General features: G+C 41.1%; 1 protein-coding gene across 3 annotated transcripts; it reads left to right on the plus strand.

Moving 5' to 3' along the window:
* Positions 1-590: 590 nt before the first annotated feature.
* recql4 (RecQ helicase-like 4) lies at positions 591-19,185 on the plus strand. Of its 3 annotated transcripts, XM_049603207.1 has the most exons (29): positions 591-914; positions 1,209-1,302; positions 1,412-1,445; positions 1,586-1,701; positions 1,788-1,934; positions 2,026-2,174; positions 3,322-4,411; positions 4,495-4,577; positions 4,658-4,757; positions 5,154-5,319; positions 5,512-5,622; positions 5,787-5,954; positions 6,064-6,156; positions 6,244-6,380; positions 6,535-6,618; positions 7,240-7,428; positions 8,636-8,818; positions 8,984-9,185; positions 9,395-9,588; positions 9,715-9,798; positions 10,335-10,472; positions 10,574-10,690; positions 10,800-11,082; positions 11,376-11,505; positions 11,641-11,801; positions 11,951-12,128; positions 13,996-14,149; positions 14,533-14,641; positions 18,893-19,184. In XM_049603207.1, exons 2-29 carry the CDS (start codon positions 1,219-1,221, stop codon positions 19,012-19,014), a joined length of 4,806 nt encoding a protein of 1,601 aa, XP_049459164.1. In that variant the 5' UTR covers positions 591-914; positions 1,209-1,218; the 3' UTR covers positions 19,015-19,184. The 3 variants fall into 3 exon arrangements, with proteins under 3 accessions (XP_049459164.1, XP_049459168.1, XP_049459167.1); XM_049603211.1 differs by lacking the exon at positions 591-914 and having other exon boundaries at positions 956-1,302; positions 1,586-1,683; positions 18,893-19,185; XM_049603210.1 differs by lacking the exon at positions 591-914 and having other exon boundaries at positions 956-1,302; positions 5,790-5,954; positions 18,893-19,183.
* Positions 19,186-20,601: the final 1,416 nt, after the last annotated feature.

Genomic DNA, 20,601 nt, shown 5'->3' on the forward strand with positions numbered 1-20,601 from the left:
CAAAACAATGTAATGTCACACTGTATGTTTATGACAATATTTTTTTATTCTGCAAAAGTTACTGATGATGTGGTCCTGAAGGATTAATGGCATTTTGTTTGTTTTTCCCTAAGCTCAGTTCAAGAGGAGAGGAGAGGAGAGGAGAGGAGTAGGGCTGCACAATATATAAATAGTGTTGTATTATGTTCTTCAGTACAACTTTTGATAGAAAATAAATATTTAAATCAAAAATAACCTTCTGACAGTGACTTCACACACATTTACATGAAAATCCACAAGAATAGCACTTTAAAGAGACAAACGAATCAATTACAGCGCGCACGCATACATTAAACCAGGTAAAAATTTTCGCGCACACACATCCCAGCCCCTGATGTTCTGTCTTTAGTCCCTGATATTTCCCAATCCTAAAAACGCCCCTGATCAGCATCATTTTTTGTTGATTCTATTTTGTATTTGTTTGTATTGTTTAAATGTAGTGTAAAGATGCAATGTTTACTTCTGAAATGTAGTGCAGTAGAAGTAAAAATATAACAGAAAAAGGAAATACTCAGGTGAAACATGGTATTTGAGCTGTGTAAGCGGTAGAGTTGGTGACTTTTCTTCTGTGTCTGTCCCTTTAAGAAATGGCGGAAATGCATGGAGCCCAAAGGAAGTGTTGCCTAGCAGGCTCGATCCCCCATCAAATGTAAACCTAAATTGTTTTATTAAATATTCATGATGCTTACTTCTATTACGATACTATCTTTTAAAATTATATCTTCTTTATGTTCCCATCGCTAAAACACTTTTCCTCCTCGCTTAAGTCCGTTTTAAAACAGTAAGCTGTGTTTCGTGAGACTGACGGATAGTAGAAAGAACCTGGCAACACAAGCTGTCATTTCACGGCGCGGGAAAGTCGTAAACAACACAGCGTAAGAAAGCACTTTAACGCCGTTTTCTAATAGATGTGCACCAACTACGCATTCATGTTTTCGTCTGTTTGAGAGCTCTGTTTTTTTTTTTTTATTAGAGAAGAATAAGCTTAAATAACGGTTACTATTGAAGTTATCGCTGCTAAATTCTGATAAACGCTGGCAATAATGTCGCGTCCATAACGTTAGCTAGCTAAGTTACTGTGTTGCTGTAACGTTAGCTTTTGTCTGACAGGCGCTCTACTGTAAATTATGTATGCACTAGATTAAAGTTAGTGAAATCTGCCCGGTAAGGTTTGTTACTATGGATCGATACAATGAGGTGAAACTTCAGCTGAAGAGCTGGGAGCAGAGTTTTGTCAAAGAGCACGAGAGGAAACCAAACAAGGTAATTTAAACGCTAAACACTACCACTCACTGCTACTGACAGTGTTGCTCTCAGTTTCTTTCCCTTTATTTCATATTAGTTGACTATTAAAATGCTCTTTCATTTCCAGGAGGACATTGATCAAGCTCCAGAGGAAACCAGGAGTGAGTATGATCCATAGCTTGCAACACAGACAAACAGAAGCCCTCTTTGACCTTTATATTGAGTCCATCTCTAGTTTAAATGGTATGTTTAGAGACAGTAGCACATATACTCAAATACTGAACTGTGTGTCTTATTCCAGAGCTGTATAAAGAGTATCGCAGTTTGAAACAAGCCAAAGAAAACAGCAGCAGTGATACAGCCAATGGACATGCTGAACAGCCCAGATCTACAGCTGAGGTCTGCACAGGCCAGAAGGTACTCAAGAAAGTGTGTCTCTGACATGTAAGACAACTTGTCTCCTGTCATGTCTGTGACTGTCTGCTTGTCGTTGATCTACAAAGGAGTCAGACTGTTGGGGTGCCCACCTGAACCGCAAATCACAGCCTGCACCTTCTCCCAGACTGACAACTGAGGAGAGAGACAATCTGAAGGCCTCTGCCCAATACTATGGTCTAAAGCTTAAAAGCAACCTGGCTACACTAAGTAAGGTGAGACAGAACTTTACACTTCCTTATTGTGCCAGTATAAAGCAACAGACTGGTGACAGTAACAAGGACTTGGTTATTTTTTTTATCCCAGGAAAGACGTGTCTCACTGAAGAAATCAGTCCTTCCCGGTCGGATGCCTCTGAATTCTTTAAAAGATGGACAAACTGGACAGACTAACAGCCCTGTTGCTACTACCAAGCCCACCTCCACTGACTCTGAATTAAGCCCTTTCACTCCAAGGTAATTATGGAAGTGTTGTGATGTTAACTTAGTATATGAAACGTCATAAAATATATTCAGTAGTCCTCTGTGACATCTTCATATTTCTTGCTTTGTTTGACCAACAGTCCAGAACCCAAAAATATCAAGTTTACAATGATACAGAACAGAGAAAAACAGAAAATCTTCAAATTGGTGATCTTATGTCGGATTTTTTTTTTGTATTTTTGCTTCGCAAATGAATGAAATGTTGAATCAATCATCAAAAAAGTATCAATGTTATTTTTCTGTTGATTGATTAATCAGATAATCGTTTCAGCATTACTTGTAATATATATTACACCAAGATTTTTACTACTTTAAATTTTTCAAGTGAAGCTTAGATACTCTGTCTTTGTTTTGATTTGCTTTTTATAGTAACTCTGTTATTAGTATTTGTACAGTCTGCAGTTATTACGTTTTAAACAGCAACCACTGTCATGAAACTAAAGCAACCCTTAGCAATTTAGAAAATTAAGTGCTCAATATTGTCTTCCAATCTTTTTTTCATGATTAAAAGACATTAAAAGTAATAACCCTGCTAATTACCTCATATTTAATTATAGTTCATGCTCTATATCAACACTGCCAATAGTTGTGCTGCTGCCATCTCATTGCTTCATATGGTGTTGATATGAATTAGAAATGCTTGACATCGAGGACACTGTTAATATGTGAAGTGATTTTGGGGACACAACACTTTATAAGAGTGAAGTTACTGAATGTTTTTGTGGTATGCTTTTTGGTGTTGCATTTTGTAGATGCCCTTGTGCACTCGTCTCACAGTTGGCTAAACTTGGCTGCACACACACACACACACACACACTTTTGATGACGTGTTTAAACTGTGTATGAGCTATTGATCTGATAAGTTGGAATCTTTGAATATCTTTCCAGCTTCACAAACTGGTTTAGGTGGGGAGCTGATGTCCCCTCCTCCAAAATCTGCGTACCTGTGTAACGCCAAAATCGGCATGGTATCTTTTAGATGTACAGAGTACTGGACTGTTCTGGCCTACTTTCACTCCTGCAGGGTAGCCATGTGAACACTTTGTTTGAATAGGATGACCATTAATAGCCCACACATGTTTTCTGAGACCTTTCCCTGTAATTGTGTCCTCCTTTACAGAAGATTTAAGACTTGTGTGGGGTCTGTGGCTACAAAGACAATCCAACCAGTGGAGCCTGAAGAGCCATTTGAACCATTTAAATCCATCGGAGAGTCTTGCGAAGAACCTCTAAGTGCTGCCAGTAATGCTAGTTCTAATACAATGAGTAGTAGTAAGAGTAGTACTAGTCAAGTTATTAGTTCACAAAATCCAAATGTCTATAGTTCAGCTTCCTCTCCAGCCAGATCGTCTTCATTGTTGTTGTCGTTATCTTCTCCATGTAGAACAGGAGGTGTAGAAGCCACAGGGAAGTTAAATGAAAGTAAAGTAGCATCAGGAGACAAAAAAGAAAATGTTGAAACATTAGGAACTCCATATAAGATTACTAGTGATGCAGGTATTGGAACTCCAGTTAGCTTGAGAGGAAGCCCTCAGGTTCTTGGAGGTTTCAGAGGAGGATTGGGAGGTAGAGGCGTTGGAGGAAAACCGTCTCCTGCCAGCAGACTGAGTTCTGTTGACAAGAAGTGGCTGGAGAGGTGTCAGGTGTTTGGAGAGATGGAGACTGAGGTGAAGCCTGGAGCAGGCAACCAGGAGGTAGTAGTGGATAAAAGAGGAGAGGGAGATGAAAGAGTTGAAAATGAAAAAATACAAACAGAGGGAGAAGGAAGAGATACCATAGACTTGGGAAAAGATGAAGCGTCCAAGAGCATTGCTAGTGACAAAGTAGGCAGTGATAACGCACCGAAACCTGCTCTACAACACGTTGGAAAAAGCAGGGGAGGAGGGGAAGAAAACGCGAAAAGGAAGCGAGGTGAGGGGATGGAAAGAGCACTGACACCGCCTCCAATGTCAGAGGACGACAATGAGATCAGTCACAAATCTACAAAGAAGAGAGGGAGGAAGAGGCAGAGAGAGGGAGAGAACATGGGGGGAGAACCCACAGAGGAGGGAGGAGTAAAGAAGAGGCGTAGAAATAACAAAAAGAAAGAGGAGAGCTCTGATGTAAACCCCAGCCCAGCTCAAGAAGGAGGGAAGAAAAGGAGAGCCAAGAAAAAGGCAGATGAAGAGGGAGAGGCAGAAGAGGAGAAAGAAACCAAGGAACCAAAAAAGGTAAATCATTTAATTTGTATTCATCTCCACATACTGTGTGTTTTGTGTGCAAATGAGTTAAATACAGTGTTTCTCTTGTCCAGGTTCCTCAGGAGAACTTGTTGGGAGAAATAGACGAGGATATTGGAGCCAGGAGAATGTATCGCATACAGCCCGTCAAAACAAAGTAAGACCGAACATGTCCTGCTGCAAAAAGACTTCTTTATTTGAATTCTGTGTACAGATAATTCTTTTTCATTATTTCAGAGGCATGAAGAGTGCAGAGGGTAACTTTGTGAAGATAAATCTGAAGAAGAAATCTCACGTCAAAGGATACGCACTCAGAGGTGCTGGGCTACGCAAACAGGTATGTTCTTTGTATGTGTGAATTTAAGAGAAGTTGCCTTTTATTCAAAACATTAAAGGTAAAACTGAACCTCCTGCCTGTTTACTTAAGCCGGTTTCCCACTGCACAAGCAAACCACCAACTCCTGCTAAAATCTGGCTTACGTATTTAATGGGAAAGGTTACAATCTGCATTCACTCCCGCATCAAACGACTCTGCAGTAGTCATAGGTATTTATCAGCTCCAGCTTCAATCGCCATTGATGGATATGCAGCACCCATGGTAGACGAAAAATGTTTAACTGCACCCAGAGTCCATCTGGAGTTTCACATGACTTATCAAACTATCATAATGTATCCAAAGTTACAAAATTGTGTGTTTCAGTGTTGTCATGAATCTACTGTGTGTGTTTCTTAGATGTACATGCAGAAGTTCCAGCTGAAAGGCGAACGTTTTGGTGGAGGTGGTGGATTTTTTGGCAGAGGAAGGAGGGGTGGATTCAGAGGGGGGTTCAGTCGGCAGGGTGACACCTGCTACAAGTGTGGAGGGACAGGACACTGGGCCATGGACTGCAAGGGACGAGGTAATACAAAGTGACTCATGCACACAAATGAGGGATTGTTTATTTTGCTTCTACGATAAAAAATTAAGACAGACTCAAATCAGCATCAGTAAGACATCAAGTTTCACTGACTGCACACTAACTGCAGGAAGTTTCTGTAAAATGAGCGATTTGGATACATTTTTAGTAGATTATTTCCTGTGAATATTACAGCCCCTCCCCCTCCTGTTCCTGAGGAAACACCTGCTGAGGAGGAACCCTTTGAACTACCCACCCTGGAGGAGGTTGCCAGGGCAACAGGGACACTACGTCCTGAGACACTGGGTACGCATGTTGAACTAAGGGCTGGGACAGATGCCATAAATACAACTTTGCAAGTCAGATCTCAATGTTAGAGAGAACAAAATCAGCAAAGATTTGTTGCAGCATCACAGGTATTTTTGGGTTTATTGTGTGCGTTAAAATCCGGATGTGTTTGTTTGCTCCAGCAGCACCTCCCAGCATCACAGAGGAGCAGCCTTCTCAAGAAAAGGAGGTGGACAGTAACTGTAAAGATGAGGTGTTGCTAAATGTGATTCGTCCCGACTACGAGCGCCCCGCTCCTCCACCACCAATGGAGCCACTCTATCAGCTCAGAGATGATGGGAAAGTCCAGGGTAAACTCACTGTGTTTCTTATAATTAAGTACAACAGAATAAAAAATAGGCATCATGTATATTTGCTCTAAACTTTCCGTTTTGTTTGTGGAATTGTTCATCTGTTTAGAAACACCTGCTGATGTGTACGCAGCTCTGAAAGAACTCGGCTATCAGTCATTTAGACCAGGACAAGAGGAAGCCATCATGAGGATCCTGTCAGGTATGAACAGAACACACAAGTGAGAACACACATACACAAATCTGTGCATCTATAATTTGTGTCTGTTTCTCTCATGTCTTTCTCCAGGTCTCTCCACTCTTGTAGTGTTGTCAACAGGGATGGGTAAATCGCTGTGTTATCAGCTCCCAGCCTACCTGTACGCTAAGCGATCAAAAAGCATCACTTTAGTCATTTCACCTCTCGTCTCGCTCATGGACGACCAGGTATTAACCCGCTCTCACACACACACACAACAAAAAGACAACATATAAAGATATAAGCAAACATTTTTGTAATCATAGCTGAAGGGCACAGAGCAAATGTGCCTTCTCACTTTGAAAACAGTTTGTTGTCTCGTGGGTGTTTGTGTGTGTGTAGCTGTCTGGCCTGCCAGCCAATCTGAAGGCAGCCTGTATCCACTCCAACATGACGATGAAACAGAGGGAAGCTGCAATAGAGAAGGTAAGAAACACAATACGAGTCTCCTTGGTAAAGAGTGGCGAGCATAAATCAGTTTCACTTTCAGTTCGGTCCCCTGTCAGACAGGGCTGTCTGTGAAACACTGAGCATATGACTGGATATATTAGACGTGGATTATACTACATGAGTTATGTGCGAGTTCATAAACAGATGTTTTGGTATAATTTTGCTGTTGTAAAACGTGGACCTTTCTGACCTATAGTCATCAAGAATTTTCTCCATATCTGAATTTCACTATGGAGACATGCAAGAAAAGCATTTTTTTTTTTTAAACAAATTCAACGAAACACAGGATGATAACTTTATATGCAAATAGTCATTTTGTAGGTGAAGTATTTCTTTAAACCCCTAACATCTTTCCCAAAGGGTAAAAAAGACTCTTCTCCCCCACATTGTTTTTTTGGATTTAATGTAAAAATCACATAATATTCCCAAAAAGATTTCTACACTGATATACTTAGTCTTGTACAATTCTTCTGTCCTGTATAGATGTATGTTGATAGTTCAGTCATGCAGTTTAAACCAAAGAGAAATCTTAAACTATTGTATGTTCAGTACTATTTCAAGCCTATAGTGTGTGCCCTGCTTCCTCTGTTTCTCCAGGTGAAGTCGGGCCAGGTGTGTGTCTTGCTCCTCTCTCCAGAGGCTCTGGTTGGTGGAGGTGGTTCAGGCTCAGGGTGTCTGCCCTCTGCTCAGGAGCTCCCTCCTGTGGCCTTCGCCTGTATAGACGAAGCTCACTGTGTCTCAGAGTGGTCACACAACTTCAGGCCCTGCTACCTGAGACTCTGTAAGGTGGGTTAATGATGGTCCCTGTGTGTGTGTGTGTGTGTGTGTGTGTGTGTGTGTGTGTGTGTGTCTTGGACCATTTTACGTTAATGTGAGGCAAAACAACATCTGAACATTACAGGAGAAAGCAAACAAACCAACAATGAATACGGTACAGATACTCTAAGAGAACAACCCAATTCCAGCATATTTAAAACCACCACACTTACAGCATGTGAGCATTTCTTAAAGTTTTAAACCGTATTTAGTATAAAGAGTTATGAGCTGAGAATTGCAGTGTACATGAATCTCACTGCAAATATTGATTGGCTTTCTCATTTTAGGCCTTGTTCAGACTGCTAGCCCATATTTGTTTTTTTGGCATACCCAGATTGATTTTAGGAAGTCTGGACACCAAAAAAAAACAACACAGGAAATATTATTTTTCAGGTTTGAAAACACCACTCCAACAGATTTCTACAGATGTGTCTCAGTACTGACACTGTGGTTGCTCAGATCGCATCTCAAAGTGTCTTTGAACACAACACACAATAATATCTAATCTTGAGTGACAGAAGTGCTGAGCATTATCCATGCTGCTACTAGTAGCGTGCTGTGGAAGACGAGACCATGGACAGATGCCAGAATAAATTGTCTGCTGGCACTTTTGGAGGAGGCTTCTGTACAGGCTCCTGTGTTGGAATGCTGTGTCACCACCATAGCTATGTAGTAAGATTTCGTTAAGCAAAGCAACCCATGCAGATAGGTTAGTGATGTCTGGACACACAAATCCAATATGATGACTTGCAAATAACAGTGTGGGCAGTCTGTCTTATAATCTGATTTGCCTGCAGTCTGATCCTCAAGCTTACCCACACTAAAGGTGACCAGGCTTTTGCCATCAAGGCCCCGAGGCTCTGGAATTCTCTTCCTGAGGAGATTAGATGTACTAGCACATTACATTACAGCCATAGAGACGTCAGTTGTCTCTTACACGAGATTTAAAAGTTTGAAAACAATATTAGAGATTAAGAAAGATTTTTTTTTTATTCACAGATCAGGCTAATCCGCAGTGCCTGGTAGGTTTCTGAACAGTGAGGTTTCTCCTAAAGATGGCTACAATCCTGAGCACCAGTGTGTTTATCAGCAGCCAATCACACACTCAAACATCCTTGTATTTACTAGCATTTGCTGCAACAGTCACAAAAACAATAAGATGTATGTGTGTTTGTAGGTATTACGAGAGCGCTTGGGAGTGCAGTGCTTGCTGGGACTCACTGCTACAGCCACACTGTCCACTGCTCTGGACATCGCACGACATCTGGACATCACCGACCAAGACGGCATTGCTGTCCGATCTGCGGCGGTGCCTCCTAACCTGCATCTGTCTGTGTCCATGGATAGAGAGAAGGATCAGGTGTGATGAGTAGCATGTTTCTCTGTGTCCCTTAGCAATGCAGGACAAAGTTGAAATTATGCAGGGTTTAAGTGTTCCTAGTCAGCGGAGGAAGCTGTTTTACACCACCCACCTCTTGTGTCCTCTTAATATTTCTCTCTGTCTCTCCTGGGTCCGTCTTTTTAGGCTTTAGTGTCTTTGTTAAAAGGTGATCGTTTTGGTTGTCTGGACTCAATCATCGTCTACTGCACCAGAAGAGAGGAGACAACTCGGGTGGCGGCGCTGCTCAGGACCTGCCTGCAGGGTGTGCTGGTGAAAGAAAACAAACACACCAACAGCAACAATCAGACTCCACACAACCCTATGGGACAGAAAAAGAAAGAGCTGGGTAAGAGTGGAATAATTCATTATTTTTGATTGATTAAAAACTTGTTTATTTTCACGGAGGTGGAGGAACAGAGACGTGAACGTGAAAAATGTAAAATGACTACATCAGGCATGCCAGGTTTAAAACTAGGACCATTTCCTTTTCACCTTCTCTCTCTTTGACTCAGTGTGTCTGTCTGCTGTTTTCACACTCGATGTTTCTACATTTAGCGAGGAAGAAGATTCGTAAACCACTGAAATGGCAGGCGGAGTCATACCATGCCGGCTTGTCAGCATCAGAGCGCCGTCGTGTCCAGAACAACTTCATGTGCGGGGAGCTCAGAATCGTGGTGGCCACTGTGGCATTTGGCATGGGTCTCGATAAATCTGACGTCCGCGGTATCATCCACTACAACATGCCAAAGGTGGGTGGCGGTCTGATTTATCTAAAGCAGGAGCTCTTCAAACTTTGTTATCACATTGAAGTCTTACCTTTATGTTTTCCTTTACTGGTAACTATTTTTTACTGTTTTTTTTTTTTTTTTTTTCAGAGCTTTGAGAGCTACGTTCAGGAGATTGGGAGGGCTGGTAGAGATGGAGAACCAGCGCACTGTCACCTCTTTCTGGACCCTGAGGTAAGATTCTAATGGAACTATCTGTCTATTTCAGAAGTCAGCTTACACTCTGTATTTATGGGCTGACAGCCTAAATCACGACATTTAGTTACATTTGCAGTTTCAGTGATGTAAAGCAGGCATGTTGAAACTTTATGTCAAACCTTAAATGAATGAATTGGATTTTAAAAAGTAGCTAATTGGTGTAAGTGTTGTGTTAGCTGTAATTCACAAAGGTTTTTGTCTGTGCCATTTACAGTGTGCCATATCTTTTTCCCCCTGCAATGCCTGAATTTGTCACAATAACAGCAATACAATAAGGGGAGTAAATCACAAGTTTCATCATGCTACAATATAATATTGATTATTTGAACAGCGATACAATATTTGCAGATATCAAGATACGATTTCGATTTGAATAAATTCAGGGGCCTGCATCAGTAGTATTCTCGACTTGATTCTCAACTGTTTCTGTCTTCCTGTGTGGCTTTCTGGTGGTCTTGTTGGTGCTTCCAACTACAGTACACAGTAATATTTAGCTGTGTGTTTGTGTGCAGGGTGGGGACCTCCATGAGCTCCGTCGTCATATCTACGCGGACACAGTGGACTATTACACAGTAAAGAAACTGGTCCAGAAAGTTTTCCCACCATGCAAATGTAAACAGATTCACCAGAAACAACAGGAACTTGTAAAGGTAACTGTGTGTGTTTGTGGTCTTAATGCTGTTACAATAAATAAATAAATAAATAGCTTTGAGAATATCCTATTAATACAAAAACACTAAAACCTTTAAAGGACATTGAAGATTCGGAGCTGCTGGAAATGATGGATGTGTGTGATGAGGAGAACCTGAATCCTTCCACTCAGCAGGACAACGTACATGCAGACACACAAGTAATATCTACTGTGCAGGTAAATAAAAGGGATAATGGTCTTTGTAATCTTTCTTCTCTACTCTTTCACCCAATGAAAAAATTAAGTTGGACCAATTGATGATGTGTGACCCTGTTTTCACTGCAAGGAGTTGTCACATGCTGATGAAGCTGAACAACCCCTCCAAGACGATGGAGATAAAGGAAAGGATAAGAAGAAGAAGGAGGAGAAGGAAGAGGAGCAGGCGGTTAAACATGAGGAAGCCGACGGTTCGATGAAACAGAAAGATGTAGAGGCGAAAGGAGACGGTGATTGGCTAAGGGACCAGGAGGAAGAGAGCAGCGCTTGGCCCAGTGAGCGAGTGTGTCACACGCACGAGAGAGCGATTCCCATCCAAGAAACTGTCGAGGCTCTGGACATCACAGAGGAAGGTAAGTGGAAATACAAACAAGGGTGTGTACATGCGTGTTCACTGAATCAAAACAAAGATAGATGTGTTGACAAACAGACTGTAGAGCGTAAAGAGAAATCAATCCAAAGAAAGAAAACAAAAATATGGGTCCAGTCAACATGTTTTACTTTACAGTACGATCAGAATAAAGTCAAATTTAGAGGCTGCTCCAAATGCACAATAAAAAAACAATGATAGGAGAAACACCAGAAAAAAAACAAGCAAAATGTTTAATTGTTGAAATTTTTCTGTCTGTCTTTGCGTGTATTTCAGGTGTGGAAACGCTACTCTGCTATCTGGAGCTGCACCCCCAGCGCTTCGTTGAACTCCTGCACCCGACGCTGTCTGTGTGCAAAGTCAGCTGCTATAGTGGACCGAGACAGCTGCAGAAACTCACCAAAATGTATGAAACATCTGTCATTCTGTAGGATAGACTCATGTTTACACAGAGATATGGACATGTTCAGCAATGTTTTTATAGGTATTTGAAATGGCGAACATACACTGCGCACATTTAATCAGTTATTTTATTTTATAGTTGCCCTCCAGTTGCTGTGGTGTTAGCCAGGAGGCGGATGGCAGGTGAACGGGTGGAGACGTGTGATCAGCTGGAGTTCGATGTTGTGGAGGTTGCGGACACTATGGGATGGCAGCTTCCTCTTGTGAAGAGAGGACTCAGACAGCTGCAGTGGAGCACTGGTATGTGTACACACCAGGGATCAGTGTTTTTCTTTTTTCAGGGCCAATTCTGATACCAGTGGTGCAACTTTTCAATATCTTTTAAAAAAAAACACCTTCTTTGCTTGTATTGCAGCCTGTCTTCACTGGTATAAATATTTGTTTTTCAGTTGGGGGACGTAGCGGTGTCCACGTTGAATTCTCCTCCATATCTTTCTACTTCCGTTCCTTTGGCGACCTCAGCGATGAGGAGATGGACAGAGTTTGTCAGTTCCTCCATAATCGAGTGCAGAACCAAGAGAGAACACAGCTGTACCAGCTGACTGCCTGCTTTAAGGCCTTCAAAAGGTGCGCACACACACACCCACACATAGTAAAGCATTTTTACCCTCCAGGTAAATGTACACTGCCTGGCCAAAAAAAAAGTCGCCACCTGGATTTAACTAAGCAAATAGGTACGAGCCTCCTATTGGATAATTACTGCATGGGCGATTATCTTTCAGCTGGCAACAAGTTATTTAACCCCAACTGGTGCAATGAGTTGCTTCTCATTTCCTAAACAACCATGTCGAAAGACACATCCCGTGGTCGTGGAAAAGATGTTAGTCTGTTTGAGAAGGGTCAAATCATTGGCATGTATCAAGCAGAGAAAACAGATTGCAGAAACTACTAAAATTGGGTTAAGAACTGTCCAACGCATTATTAAAAACTGGAAGGATAGTGGGGACCCATCGTCTTCGAGTAAGAAATGTGGCTGGAAAAAAATCCTCAATGATCGTGATCGGCGATCACTTAAACGTTTGGTGAGATCAAATCGAAGAAAAACAACAGTAGAACTCAGGGCTATGTTTAATAGTGAAAGTAAGAGCATTTCCACACGCACAATGCGAAGGGAACTCAAGGGATTGGGACTGAACAGCTGTGTAGCCTTAAGAAAACCACTAATCAGTGAGGCTAACCGGAAAAAGGCTTCAATTTGCTAGGGAGCATAAAGATTGGACTCTGGAGCAATGGAAGAAGGTCATGTGGTCTGATGAGTCCAGATTTACCCTGTTCCAGAGTGATGGGCGATCAGGGTAAGAAGAGAGGCAGATGAAGTGATGCACCCATCATGCCTAGTGCCTACTGTACAAGCCTGTGGGGGCAGTGTTATGATCTGGGGTTGCTGCAGTTGGTCAGGTCTAGGTTCAGCAACAGTATGTGCTCAAAGAATGAGGTCAGCTGACTACCTGAATATACTGAATGACCAGGTTATTCCATCAATGGATTTTTTCTTCCCTGATGGCACGGGCATATTCCAAGATGACAATGCCAGGATTCATTGGGCTCAAATTGTGAAAGACTGGTTCAGGGAGCATGAGACATCATTTTCACACATAGATTGGCCACCACAGAGTCCAGACCTTAACCCCATTGAGAATCTTTGGGATGTGCTGGAGAAGGCTTTGCGCAGCGGTCAGACTCTATCAATGCAAGATCTTGGTGAAAAATTAATGCAACACTGGATGGAAATAAATCTTGTGACATTGCAGAAGCTTATCGAAACAATGCCACAGCGAATGCGTGCCGTAATCAAAGCTGAAGGCGGTCCAACGAAATATTAGAGTGTAGATTTTCAAACTTCACACTGTACATGTTATTCCTATGGTCTGAGACAGTCCAAAAACATTAGTAAGCATGAACAACTCTCCCAAATCCAACAGCCACAGTGCTAAAGCTCAAATTTGTGATGCTGTCAATTATAAAGTCTGAAGCAGCTCCCTAGAAGTAAATTGTGAAAGATGTTACAGATGACACAGAGAGCACCCAGGGGAATATTTGGGTGCATTTTCAGTTTCAGAACTGAGAACACTTCAATAGAATAAAACTTATAAAAAAGGAAATAAAAAAGGGTATAAAAAAGAAAACAAACGTAATGTTGGTTCAGAAAATCAGTGTACCATTCATTGTCTATGAAGCAGCTCCAGACTTGAGACCTACTTCTCCAGTTTCTGACTTGGAGAGAGAGTAGCTCATGCTCAAACATATTTATAGAATTTACTTAGGCCATGGAAGTCACATATTAGAATTCTTAATTTGTGTGTTGTTCCCCTTTAAGCACTCAACAGTCAAAGAATAGGTTCTATAAAATGGTAATGTGTTGTCCTCTGTCTGTCTATATGCTCGTCCACTTTACATTGTGTCTGTGTGTAACTGTGCGTACATTATGTCGCAGTGTTGCATTCCAGAGTGCATTATCCTGTCTCGATGATCTGGATGAGAGTCGCAGTTTGCAGCTGAAAGACCTTCTATCTGAATACTTTGACAAGAGGCAAGACCGAGGCCACACACTTGTGCCACTAGACATTGAGGAGCTCGACAAATATAAGGTAAAACACAAGGGCCCTCTTTTATCAGTCCATCTATCAAACCAGTGCAGAGCCAAGCAAATCATCTTATGATAGGGGTTGTGTGTGATTCATGAAACATTCTCATTTCACCAGTGACTGCGTTGGAATGATCAGACGTTGATAAATGTGGCAGCTGAAAACAGTCGTCATTTATATATTCTGCCCCCATATACTCTTGGCATAGAGGCCTCGCCCTTAGTGTGTACGACATGGAGAGACATAATGAAATTAATGCTGACGCCCAGTTTTCTGTTGTACTTTTGTTTCATAAATGAGCGCTGAGGTGTGGACAACAGGAGTCATCAGCCGAGTTTGTGTCTGGATATTGTCGTTAACTTGTGGGTGTGTTTGTGTGTTTGCAGTTGTTAGACTGGGAGAATCAGATCAGAGCTGACATCAGAAGTTTTCTTTCCAACCGAAGTGACGAGAAGTTTTCTGGAAGAGCTGTTGCTAGAATCTTGCACGGCATAGGTGAGCACACACATGCTTCTGATGAAGCCCCTGAAAAACACACAAGTATATTAGTTAGATGATCACAGATGCCACTACAAAGGTTTAACTTTCCTACAGCATGTGACCAATAAATAGCTTTATTCTAATGACACAAGTCTACTTTAATAATTCACTGCCTGCACTACAAAGTAATCCAGTGGAAATGACCAAAAGGACTCTTAACCTCTAGAGGGAGTCATAGGATCAGTGGATATAATGTCAGCTTGGTAGTGTTTAACCTCACTACAGCTGGGCTCAAATAGCAGGATATAAAAAACATCCTGTTCAGTTATGAAAATCATCTCAGTTCACTTCACTTCACTTCACTTCAACTTTATTATGTCCCAATATGGGCAAATTGGGTTGCAGCAGGCACAGGCATTATAAACAAATTGCAGAAAGTACCTTTGCAAAAAGTACATTTGCATGAGAAACAAAACACACAGATAAATAAAAATAAAAACCTAAGAGCATACGTCAGTCAGACAAGTATTTTTACATGGGGGTGGGGGTGGGGGACAGAGTTCATAAAGTGCAATTCAAAGTGCTATGTGCGATTTGCATACCAGTTAGAGAGAACCGTGGATCAGGCTAGGTCTCTCCGAGATCTAACGAGATCAGGCGTGATCAGTATCAGTATCAAATCACATCTGTCAATCAATTTCACAGTCTTTCAGACCAGAATGGATAATCCATTTACCACACAGGTAATTAACTATGAGAGATTTAGACAATATCTGTCCTTTGTAAATAAAGTCTGCATCAAGTCAGTTCCACATTTTGTCAGTCAGAGCCAACACTCCCACCCCACAGAGTAAATATACAATAATACACATACAATATATACAATCATACACACGATCCAAATCCAATTTGTTTGATTAAATTCACAGACACGCCTTTGCAGTTACCTCCTACAGGAGTCGTTTAAGGCTCTGATGGAAATTGGGATGAAGGAGTTTTTATATCTGTTTTTTGTGGCAGTTGGAACTCAGTTGGCCAGAAGGTAACAGGTTATATTCTGAGCTGAGAGGATGGTCACTATGGGACTGAATGGACACAGCTTTTTTAAGAGCCTGCCTGGTAAAAATATGATTCAGACTGGTGAACTGCACTCCTACAATCTTACTTGCCACCTTAACAATCCTGTCAAGGGCATTTTTCTCTCTGGTCCCCAGGTTGCCGTACCAACAAATAATAGAAAAGGATAGAACAGATTCAATAAAAGCAGAATAAAACAGCGACATCAGGGACTTATCAATTTGAAATCTGGTGAGTTTCCTTAAACAGAAAAGACGCTGCTGGCCTTTCTTGCACAGCGCTTCGGTATTACAGTTAAATTTCAGATTATTGTCAATCACAGTGCCTAGATATTTGTAGTTAGATACAATCTCCACAGCCTCACCCTTGACAACACTGTTCCGGGAGCAGGGGATCGTCTAAAATCTATGCACATATCTTTTGTTTTTGTGACGTTAAGTTGTAGGAATGCATTTTCACACCACAAGATAAAATCATCAACAACAGGACCGTGGCTAGTTTCACTGTCATCAAGGAGGCTGACAATAACTGAATCGTCAGCAAATTTGATGATATATCTGTTTTTGTGGAAGCTGCGACAGTCATTTGTATATAGGATGTATAATAATGGAGATAAAACACATCCTTGGGGAGAGCCGGTAGAAGATATGCGGGCATTTGACAATTTCCCGTTCACCTTTATTCTCTGAGTCCTGTTGATGAGAAAATCAAGAAGCCAGCCGACAATACTTGGATCTAAACTGAAATTGTGAATCAGTTTCTCAACCAGCATATGTGGCTGGATAGTATTGAAGGCTGATGAGAAATCAACAAAAGCAGCCTAGCGTGGTTCCTGTTTCCCTCTAGATGTTTATATAAGAAGTTCATTAAAGTGATGGTAGCGTCTTGAACACCCCTCCCATTTCTATAAGCGGGTGGAGAGGGTCCAGGAGGTGCTCAGTTTTGTCCAGCAGTTCTGCTTTAATCAATTTTTCAAACGATTTCATGACCAAAGAAGTTAAAGCAACAGGCCTGAAATCATTTAAAACTTTGGGAGACTGCATTTGGCAACAGGAACCACAGTAGACTGCTTCCATAATGCCGGCACTTTCTGCTGTGTGATAGACAAGTTAAAAATGTAGTTAAAAATAGGGCCAAGTTGCTCTGCACAAACTCTCAGCATCTTACTACATATGTGATCAGGTCCTGAGCTTTTCCTAGGTTTGCATGCTTTAAAGCATCTGATTACACTGCGCTCATCAAAGGAGGGAGAGAAGGAGGATGTAGACTGTAAACTGTTCCTGAGTTGAAAATGTTTGTCGCTAAAATCATGTGTCGAATCTGACAAAAAACTCATTAAAATCCTGTGCCAGTTGAAAATCCGATCTGTAGCCTTGAAGCTCCAAGTTATTTCTACTATTTTCTCCTAAACCTGTAATAGTTTTCATACTTTCCCATACAGAGCCTAAATTATTCATCCTGAGCTGAGTTTCAATTTTGTCCTTGTATTTCCTTTTACCAGCCCTGATTTCACGTTTAATTTCCTTTGTCAATTCACGCATTTCAGAGATATTCCCATCTTTGAATGCTCTTCTCTTTTTGTACAGTAATTTTGTCAATACTTTAGACACCCATGGTTTACTATTTGGAAAAACTTTAACAGTTTTCTCTGGTATAACAGTGTTCTCACAGTATGTTATCCATCTGCTAACAACCTCAGTCAGTTCATCAATATCAGAGCATGACTCTATAAACATGTTCCAATCAGTGCTATCAATGCAACCTTGTAAATTTAGGCAGGCATCATCAGACCAGTCTTTCACGCGGATTTTCTCCACTTTACCTCTCTTAAGCTCTGTGCGGTATGCTGGGATGAGGTGCACACAGTTATGGTCAGACGAGCCCAGGGGTGGGAGGGGAATAGACTTATATGCGCCTTTAACAGAGCAGTAACACAAATCCAAGGTCTTGTTAAGTCTGGTGGGGCAGGTGACACACTGATGGAAGTCCCTCAGAACTTTTGACAGAGAGCAGTGGTTCAAATCACCCAATATGATGTTTGGAGCGTCAGGGGACAAAAGTTGTAGTCTCTGTATTTTCTGACGGATAAGATCACATGCATTACTCTCATTGGCTCTTGGATGAATATACACTAAGGTAATAAATACCTGAGGAAATTCCCGGGGCAGATAGGGAGGCCGTAGTGAGACTGAGAGCAGTTCCAGATCAGCAGAACATACATGACAACATTACAAATTTAACTTTGATCCCAAGCACCAAAAAAATCACCTGGTCTTCTTTCAAACTGTCTCAACTCTCCTCTGTTAATATGGTTATGATGTCATCTTCTCTGATGTTCAGTTATCTTGTACAGGTGTGATCACATCTTCACAAACCTTTAACTCAACTGTCAAGTAAACCTGAAGCTCACTCCAACTCTGTTTTCATTATTTCAAAAGTCTTATCTCTTCTTATTCTTATGTTGTCTCTCATTGGATGTGTCCAGATATTTGCAAATTAAAAACAGGTTTGAAGTTACCCTGATGGCCCCAGTGAGTCTGCCAGCAGTTTGCAAGTGTCCTAATTTAATCTGTGTCTGAAGAGATATCTAAAATCTAATTAACAGCACTAACCGAAGCCCTGAACCAGATTTCTCTGCCATTCAGCAGACGCAAATCACGTGTCTCTATCTTGATACCACAGACAATGTTGGCTATAAGTTCAGAACTTTATTGATTTATCGTAGACCACTGCACAAAACACCCACAAATGCCTGTTAACATCTGGCTTTAAGATTACAAACACCATTCCCACCCGAGTCAAACATCTCTGCAGTAGTTATGGGTATTTATCGACTCCAGCTCGAATTGACATTGACGGAAATGCAACACCTGTATGACAACGCTAATTTTAGCCCCTTAACCGGCAAGATACAATGACGTGCCACCACAAAATACTGTCCGTCTCAGCCCAAGCGGCACTCAGACGTCGTTCCAAATTAGTCTGATCCGAATTTTAAAGAGAGACTGATTAAGTAAATGATATATAAAGATAAGTAACCACTGTAAAGTTTTCACAGGGCTTCAGACAGCTACATTAGGACGTCAATAAACTGGCATTAAGTGCATAAATTCACCAGCCTTGGATCAGCATATGTGCTTGATTTATAGACTTGCATATACTAAAAGGGAAATCTAATCTGTGTTTCAGGAAGTCCTTGTTATCCTGCTCAAACGTACGGCAGGGACAGACGCTACTGGAGGAAGTACATCCAGTTTGACTTTAACCAGCTCATCAAACTGGCCACTCAGGAAATCATTCACTTCAAGTAAGCGGCGGAATGTGCGTGCACATCCAGCGGCCTTGACGTACGCAGGTCTGCACCTTTCACTGACACTCATACTCCTGAGGAGTGGTTGTGATGGATTTGACTAAAAACACATACGTTTGTTTCTCGTATCACTTTTATTCCATCATGTTGAATTATTTAATCTACAATGTTTTCTATAATGTAAAGTTTTTTTTATATACATGTTCATAGTATAAATATATGTTTTTGTTTGTAGACTGTAATTAAAAATAAAATGTTTCTATTTTTCTAGCTCGATCTTGCATTGATATTTATTTAAAATACGTCTCCTGGGAACGAGATGAATTGTGTCGCGTAGATGAAAAGCTTTTATATTGTTTTAGTGGGTTTGGTCACTACATGGAGTAAGACCTCAGAGGAAATAAAAGGCCTGACCTAGAAGTGAACTGATATGAGGAAGTAAAAACAGAAGAGTACTGCATCTTCCTACACTTTATTATCCCATAGTAGTTATGTCACTGTTTACCCATAAACTTAAAACACTTGTACTTATGAAAGCAAACATTATATTGTATTGATTGGAACAGGCCAAAGCTTCTGTTAGATAAGCCTGTGATAAACCTCATATTATGGCTTGTCTCTCAGATATTAAATGCTGGATGTCACAAAACTTCCTCCAGCTCAGTGAGTCCAAATCTGAGGTCCTTTTTTTTTTTTAACATTCTGCTCGCAATTTTGGTGTCATCTTTGACTCTGAGCTCTGAGGTTGTTCAATGCAATCCAATGCTTTCATCAAATTAGAAATAATGCGAAAGTAGAATCTCCTCTATCGTAAGTGGGTCTTGAAAAAGTCATTCATGCTTTTATTTTGTCACGCCTGGCTTACTTCAGGGCTCAGCCAAACTTTTACCTAAATCAAAGAGACAAGACCATATAACTCCCACCCTTGCAATGCTACACTGGCTACCTGTTAAGTAGGTTTTTTTAAATAAAGTTTTAATTTCTTGTTTCTCCAATCCAAAAAATTTGGATTGTTATTTAATCATTTTAAAAATGTTGATACATGGGTCCAAAATCAAAGTTTGTTTATCTCTGTGTACAGTGTCTGACATTTGGTTACTGCTTCTAATAAGGCTTGTGAGCCAACGCGTTCCAGTTGAAATTTCCAAGAAGGAAGACCTGGAAAGTATCATTCACAATTGTCAGTGATCAAGTTTCTTAGTAGCTGCCAGTTAGTGTGGAAAAAAAAACAGACAAAATGCCTGAGTTTGATGACAAGCACCCAGAGTCAGCTGACAGAGTTTCGCTTAACCTCTTGAATGGTAAGCAATACCTGTTAAGGAAGGGAGGGGACTGTCTCCAAAGCTGCTGGATCCCGGCAGATATTTAGTTCAACATTTGTCCAGTTACCACGGGTAAACAACAGCAGTGGCTAACATCCAACACTGTCCCAACAAACTCTTGCCAGCACTGAAAATGCTTGACTGTCATTAAAGTGATGAATAACCTTTAAGTAACATGTGATGCCCTGTTATTATGTGTGTGGAGCAGATGGACTTTCACCAACCATCCCAGGTGTGGAGCTCACACTCCTGCAGCAGTGGTCTCT

Source organism: Epinephelus fuscoguttatus, linkage group LG17 (genome assembly GCF_011397635.1).
Source record: "Epinephelus fuscoguttatus linkage group LG17, E.fuscoguttatus.final_Chr_v1".
Lineage (NCBI taxonomy): Eukaryota > Metazoa > Chordata > Actinopteri > Perciformes > Serranidae > Epinephelus > Epinephelus fuscoguttatus.

Bases quoted from the DNA above. Each gene is read 5' to 3' on its own strand.
- recql4 (XM_049603207.1), top strand. From the start codon at position 1,219: ATGGATCGATACAATGAGGTGAAACTTCAGCTGAAGAGCTGGGAGCAG. The intron at 7,429-8,635 runs GTGGGTTAATGA...GTGTGTTTGTAG, and splicing joins GCTACCTGAGACTCTGTAAG to GTATTACGAGAGCGCTTGGG. The intron at 11,802-11,950 runs GTATGTGTACAC...TTTGTTTTTCAG, and splicing joins ACAGCTGCAGTGGAGCACTG to TTGGGGGACGTAGCGGTGTC.